We start from the raw sequence: 7,583 nt of genomic DNA on the forward strand, positions 1-7,583 counted from the left end.
TAGCGTAATCGGCCCGATTCTCTTGCATGAGAGAAACTACAGCCGCCTGACTGCAGACATATCCTGAATATGGCAATGTGATGCATTTTCTGCTGCTATGTTAACAATTGAGACTTCAGCAAATCCTAATTTAAAAAAAAGTTTCAGAGAGCCAGAGCAGAGCAGCACAACTTCTTCTTCATCATCTCATACTACCTCTACAAAAGCAATTGACAAGAGATCAACAGCAATTGAAATAATCACCTGAGGTTAATAATAGCAGGACTGTTGGGAGTCAGGATGGAATCACAAATTAACACCAAGTACCAACAATCTCCATAATTACAGGGATTTTTTTCTATAAAAGGAGTCTGTATGTGATGTATTTGTCTTTATGTGAAATTCAGATCATCCCAGATAACAGATACCTAGATGGTAAGTTTACTAAGTTTTAGGTTATTTAAACAAACCACATACATGTTATTGGAAAGTATCAATTACATGATTGCATTTCACAGGATGGATAAAGTCCATGCGGGCGTGAAAACATAGAAGAAAAGCATTTGTTCTCATTCTCTGGGATGAAAAGCTTGTAATTGGATCCAAATATGCTTTACATGTTGTGCTGCTAAGAAAATATAAGAAAACATTGTTCTCTTTAGTTGTATATTATAGGCCTATGTTTCATTTCTGTTTGTCCACCATCATTTTTGGCTATGCTAAGGTAGATATCAATCCTGATGTTTCCTACATTTCTGTTAATTTTTATGACTATTTTGGCCATCAGCACTGTAATAGGTTCAATTGCCAATTCAATCATCATTGCCGTAAATATCAAAGACAAGATCAAGGGGAAACCTCTCAGCCCTTCAGATCAGATTTTGCTAATGATGGGCATATCCAATGTCTTATTTCAATTCATAATGATCATAAATGATTTTCTTAGCTTCCTTGAAAGTGATCTCTACTTCTCTGAAGAGGTTTATATTCTATTCTCAGCCATTATCAATTTCCCAGTGTTTACCAGCTTTTGGTTAACTGCATGTCTATCCATCAGCTACTATTTCCAAATTGTGATTTTCACTCATCCATTCCTTGTCCGACTCAAGTTAGCAGTGTTCCGTTGTATTCCACAGCTTCTAATCACTTCAGTTCTTATATCACTAGCTACATGCATACCTGTGATCTGGAACACAATCATAGACAATCAAGGATTCAACATGACAAGTAATCAGAGTATGGAAGCCTCTTCTCCTAAGTTGACCTTGGAATATCTAATCATTAGTAACCTCATCAGTTGCTCACTGCCATTAATTTTAGCAGGAATTGCCAATGGTCTTATCATCAAGTCTCTAGTAACTCACGCCAAGAAGGCAGTCAAGAATGCTAAAGGAGATCTTAGTGCCAATACAGAAGGTCAAGTGAGGGCAGCAAGGACAATAAGTTGTCTTCTTTTGATTTATGTGTGTTTCTATATATCTGAATTACTGTTGTTCACTGAAATCTTACCACCAAGTAGTCCAGGATTATGTGTTTGTTTGGTGATCATTTACAGTTATTCTCCTGCCCAGTCTATTGTCCTTATTTTTGGAAGCCCTAAATTGAAACAAGCCTCTATAAGGATAACCAATTGTATTCAAGGTTGTAATAAAAAAGTGGACACGACACCAACTGTTGACTTTATCAAGCTCAACATTAAGGGGTCTGTAACCCTCCAAACAGAAGAAAAAGTAACAGAATACAGAGGACAATTGATACGGGAACACTAAAAAATGCTAATCAAATCCTAAACTTGTATTCTGCATCGAAATAGTTTTTAAAGGTGGTAATCAAACCTCTACATTATATATAAAACTCATCTTCTCATGGCAGACATGGCCACTGCCCAACCAAAGTGAAAACATTATTTAAATTGGGCTGTGACCATGTTTTTTTCAGTTTGGACTTCTCAGAAATAATAATAGTACAATTTGAATGAGTCGCCAATAACACCATATATTGCCTAATATATGTATTCACAAATTCCCTTAGACAAGAATACACCTAAGAATAAAAAACATTTAAATGTTTGATATATTTTACATAAGAGATGATTTTTTACTAGAATTTTCACCGATAATTTGCATCCTTATTTTCATAGTAACTTTCTTTTTAAAATTATTTTTATTATGATGATATTCAAAACATAAAACCAAGTCAGGAAAGTTATCACAGGGATTCAGTTCTTATACAAACATTAAAAGGTACAGCAACACTTTAGACAAGGTACAGTTTAGTCCCAGGCATGGGATAATTATCATTTTGATTGGGAGATTGATCAATTGATTGTGAAAACGCATGACCCAAGATCAAACTTCAGGTAGGTGCCTGTATTCTGAAAAGGGAGGGATACCAAGAAGACTGTTTTTCGCATATATCTATTGCGAGTTGTTGATTAGGGATCCACTCTAGATTAAGTGTTGCATATTCAGTTATCATTTTAGAGATTGATCTGTAGGTAGCAATGTAAGACCCTATATGATGAAAGGATTTATCTGAAATTAGTAAACTTGTGGGTCGACATAGCAAAGTTTTTGGTTCAATTGTTTAAAGAATAGATGGGGCAGGGTTGGGAAAACTGGGGGATGAAAGTGGGGCAATGGGGAACATGTTAACCAGTGAAGTTATAAGTGAGAGACCAATGAGATTTGGAGATAGGATATTTCACTAGGATGAAACCTTTGTGTAGAGAGGCCAGTTGAAAGCTAAGACAACCTTAGGGAGATAGGCTAGAGAGTGGCTTAAGATTTCTCAGAGTTTGTAAATATAGTGAAAGGTATGTAGTTTGTGTTGGCAAATGGCTGATAAGTCTCCTAATCTATAGATTTGGTTGACTTTGATCATCCTTTGGGCCACTGTTAAGCAGGTAATTGATCTCCATTGGGGAGGAATGATGACCTTTGCTCCTGCATTAAGAAAGGACACGGATTTATTTCCTGCCTTTAGGCTATTGAGTGGGAGGTTGGGAAATACTGCATATTCTCTGTTTTAAAAGAGGAATAAAACTCACAAATACGAGAGATTAGATTTAACATACATGACCAAAACAGATGTATTTTGGGGCATTGACTCCTATATTGTAGTAACTTTGACAGACTGAATTTCTTCGAATTAGTCGTTTACCCCATGTAAGCTTTATAATACAGTGAAATAAATGATGCTATAAAAATAAAATGACAAATTCAACCATTTTTTATCTCGAAATTGCCTCAATTTCTTCATGAATTATACTGTATGTATTTGCTATTAATTATCACCAAGACAAATTCCAGATCGGCCGGTGCCAACAGTGGACCAGTGCAAACAGTGGGCGAGTGCCAATAGTGGGCCACTCATAAAGTCACCCTTCCAATGAGTGCATATTTTTGTCCTTCTCTTCTGTGTATCTTACTAAGACCGACTTCAAATATCAGTTTTTTTGGTACAACTGCTATCCATTATTCTTGTAGATGGGTTATTGAACCATCACAATGGTTTGATCCTTTTTGCGGATCAAACTCACCAATGTCCTTGTGCAAAAAAAGCACACAGATGTAATCTGTATTTTACTGATTAATACTATTTTTTTTTAATATATATGACCAAAAATGGGTGCAGCACACTGAAAAACATGTACAATTTCCACATTTTACAGAAAAAAGCTCCTAGGATGAGTATTTGGTGCTTTCATTTCACTGCGTATTTTCGTGTGCAAAAATCACAGCATATTACATTTCCAGCAAAGTGTATAGGATTTACAGTGGGTACGGAAAGTATGCAGACCCTTTTTAATTTTTCACTCTTTGTTTCATTGCAGCCATTTGGTAAATTCTAAAAAGTCATTTTTTTTTCTCATTAAAGTACACTCTGCACCCCATCTTGACTGAAAAAAAACAGAAATGTACAAATTTTTGCAAATTTATTAAATAAGAAAACCTGAAATATCACATGGTCATAAGTATTCAGACCCTTTGCTCAGACACTCATATTTAAGTCACATGCTGTCCATTTCCTTGTGATCCTCTTTGAGATAGTTTTACTCCTTCATTGGAGTCCAGCTTAAACTGATAGGACTTGATTTGGAAAGGCACACACCTGTCTATATAAGACCTCACAGCTCACAGTGCATGTCCGACCAAATGAGAATCATGAGATCAAAGGAACTGCCCAAAGAGCTCAGAGACAGAATTGTGGCAAGGCACAGATCTGGCCAAGGTTACAAAAGAATTTCTGCATTACTCAAGGTTCCTTAGAGCAGAGTGGCCTCCATAATCCTTAAATGGAAGAAGTTTGGGACCACCAGAAGTCTTCCTAGACCTGGCCGTCCAGCCAAACTGAGCAATCGTGGGAGAAGAGCCTTGGTGAGAGACGTAAAGAAGAACCCTAAGATCACTGTGGCTGAGCTCCAGAGATGCAGTAGGGAGATGGGAGAAAGTTCCACTAAGTCAACTATAACTGCAGCCCTCCAAAAGTCAGTTCTTTATGGCAGAGTGGCCCGACGGAAACCTCTCCTCAGTGCAAGACATATGAAAGCCCGCATAGAGTTTGCTAAAAAACACACTCCCAGGACTCCCAGACTATGAGAAATAAGATTCTCTGGTCTGATGAGACGAAGATAGAAGTTTTGATGATAATTCTAAGCGCTATGTGTGGAGAAAACCAGACACTGCTCATCACCTGCCCAATACAATGCCAACAGTAAAACATGGTGGTGGCAGCATCATGCTATGGGGGTGTTTTTCAGCTGCAGGGGCAGGATGACTGGTTGCAATTTAAGGAAACATGAATGCAGCCAAGTACAGAAATATCCTGGCTGAAAACCTCTTCTAGAGTGCGCTGGACCTCAGACTTGGCCGAAGGTTCACCTTCCAACAAGACAATGACCCTAAGAACACAGCTGAAATAACAAAGGAGTGGCTTCAGAACAACTTTGTGACCATGCTTGACTGGCCCAGCCAGAGCCCTGACCTAAACCCAATTGAGCATCTCTGGAGAGACTTGAAAATGGCTGTCCACCAACGTTCACCATCCAACCTGACGGGACTGCAGAGGACCTGCAAGGAAGAATGGCAGAGGATCCCCAAAACCAGGTGTGAAAAACTTGTTGACTCATGGCTCTACTAGCTCAAAAGGGTGCTTCTACTCAATACTGAGCAAAGGGTCTGAATACTTATGACCATGTGATATTTCAGTTTTTCTTTTTTAATAAATTTGCTAAAATTTCTACATTTCTGTTTTTTTTTTCAGTCAAGATGGGGTACAGAGTGTACTTTAATGAGAAAAAAAATGAACTTTTTAGAATTTACCAAATGGCTGCAATGAAACAAAGAGTGAAAAATTTAAAGGGGTCTGAATACTTTCCGTACCCACTGTATATAAATCTCATGCCCATTATGCTTTTTATTTACGTTGACCGAAGGTGCGATTTTTAAATCTGCAGCATGTCAGTTTATTTTGCGATAAATGTATGTTTTCTTTGCAGATTTTCCCCATAGACTTGAATCTCATCTCTGTCTATCGCCCTACACATACCCTCCATTCTACAAATGACCTAAGACTAACATTCCCCATAATCCGAACCTCGCACCTCTGTCTCCAAGTCTTCTCTCGTGCTGCGCCAGTTCTCTACAATGCACTATCCCAGGTGATCCGACTGTAGTGACAATACGTTGGGATCACGGGATTTTATCTCTGTTGTTATACATCTTAAAATCCTATTTGCTTTTGCAGCTGCTGCTTGACATTGAGTACTGCTGCTCAGCTTACTTGTAACCAGAATACCCAAGTCCTTCTCCTGCTCTGTAGTCCCAAGTCTACTCCTATCTAATGTATATGCAGCAATAGGATTATTCTGTCCTAGGTGCATTACTCTGCATTTATCTACATTAAATCTCATCTGCCAAGTGTTTGCCCATTCAGACATCTTATCTAGATCGTTTTGCAGTATTGCAATGTCAAGATCACACTTTAAAATCCTACATAGTTTGGTGTCGCCAGCAAAGACTGACACTTCACTCTCAATCACATCCACAAGGTCATTAATAAAGAGGTTAAAAAGAAACGGTCCTAGCACATATCCCTGCGGTACCCCACTGCTGACTATATCCCATTTAGAGAACGTACCCTTTATGACCTCTCTTTATTTCCTGTCATTTAGTGAATTCCTTAGCCATCTACATATAGTTCCCCCAAGTCCTTGCTTCTGTAGCTTCAGTATAAGGCTGCTATGTGGTACAGTATCAAATGCCTTTGCCATGTCCAGATAAATCACATCAGCCGCATTACCAACATCCAGATTTGCACTTACCTCCTCATAGAACCCCATCATGTTGGTTAGACATGACCTATCTTTCATGAATCCGTGCTGGTTATCATTTATTATATTATTCTCTGCGATATAACTCTGCAGGTCATCTCTTGTGATGCCCTTAAACACTTGGCATGCTACCGATGTCAGACTTACAGGACGGTAGTTACCTGGATCCACCTTCTTACCTTTCTTAAATATCGGTACCACATCAGCCATCTTCCAATCCTGTGGCACCAACCCTGTTACAAGAGAGTCTAAGAATACAGCAGTCTGTCAATTACTGAGCTCAATTCCCTCAGTATCCATGGATGAATACCATATGGGCCAGGGGATTTGTCAATGTTTAATTTGCTCAGACGCAGGCGTTCTTCTCCTTGTGTTTAACTAGTTATATCAGGTGGTCAACTTTAATTTTTGCCTTGCTGTAAGATCCCTGGAACAGATGGTTTGTTTGTGAACACAGATGGAAAGTGCCTGTTTAATATCTCAACCTTTTCTTTGTCCTATATAATTATCTTATTATCATCGTTTAAGGGGCTGATACCATCTGTTTTTTTCTTTTTGGCACTGATGTATTTATAAAAAATTTTTGGATTTATTTTAATGTCGCTGGCGATTTGTTTCTCTGTAAATTTGTTAGCTTGAGTTTTTTTTTGCATTTCTTATTTAGATCTTTATACTCCTGAATTGCTATTTCTGTATTTCTGGCTTCAAGATTTTGGATGCCCTTTGTTTTCGTCTTTTTAAACTTTGTACAGTCATATTTATCCATAATGGCTTCTTTTTATTCCTGGACATTTTATTACCAGAGGGTATACATTTTCTACAGGATTCTAGTAGTATTTCCTTAAACATGCCCCATTTATGTTCAGTATCCCCAGTTACCATGACCTGGTCCCAGTTTACACGATTAAGCTCTTCCCTTAATTTGGTGAAATCAGCTTTCCTAAAGTTCCAGGTTTTTGCATTTCCCCTTTTGAATGTTTTATTGAATATTACATTGAAACTTACCATATTATGGTCATGGCTTCCCAAATGCTCCCGGACCTGTAGACCTGAAATTGTATCTGGTCTATTTGACAGCACCAGATCCAGCAGATTACCTCCCCTGGTTGTTTCATCTACCAGCTGAGACAGGTAATTGTCCTGAACTATGGATAAGAACTTATAGCTTTTAGCACAACCAGAAGATTCTATGTCCCATTGAATGTCTGGATAGTTTAAATCCCCCATAATAAGGACCCTATTACCAATTGCTGTATTTTTAATTTGTTGC

The 7,583-nt window shown here is 38.1% G+C and overlaps 1 protein-coding gene across 1 annotated transcript; it reads left to right on the forward strand.

Annotated features, from left to right (window-relative positions):
• Positions 1-719: 719 nt before the first annotated feature.
• On the forward strand, positions 720-1,748 carry LOC141254502 (taste receptor type 2 member 40-like). The gene has a single exon (XM_073671024.1). The coding sequence runs from the start codon at positions 720-722 to the stop codon at positions 1,746-1,748; it is 1,029 nt and encodes a 342-aa protein (XP_073527125.1).
• Positions 1,749-7,583: the final 5,835 nt, after the last annotated feature.

The sequence above is a fragment of the Phyllobates terribilis genome, unplaced genomic scaffold, assembly GCF_046119375.1.
Source record: "Phyllobates terribilis strain yellow unplaced genomic scaffold, ASM4611937v1 Scaffold_1__5_contigs__length_1240528914, whole genome shotgun sequence".
Lineage (NCBI taxonomy): Eukaryota > Metazoa > Chordata > Amphibia > Anura > Dendrobatidae > Phyllobates > Phyllobates terribilis.

What these genes read in the sequence shown, in the direction of transcription:
- LOC141254502 (XM_073671024.1), top strand. Translation starts at nt 720, where the DNA reads ATGTTTCCTACATTTCTGTTAATTTTTATGACTATTTTGGCCATCAGC.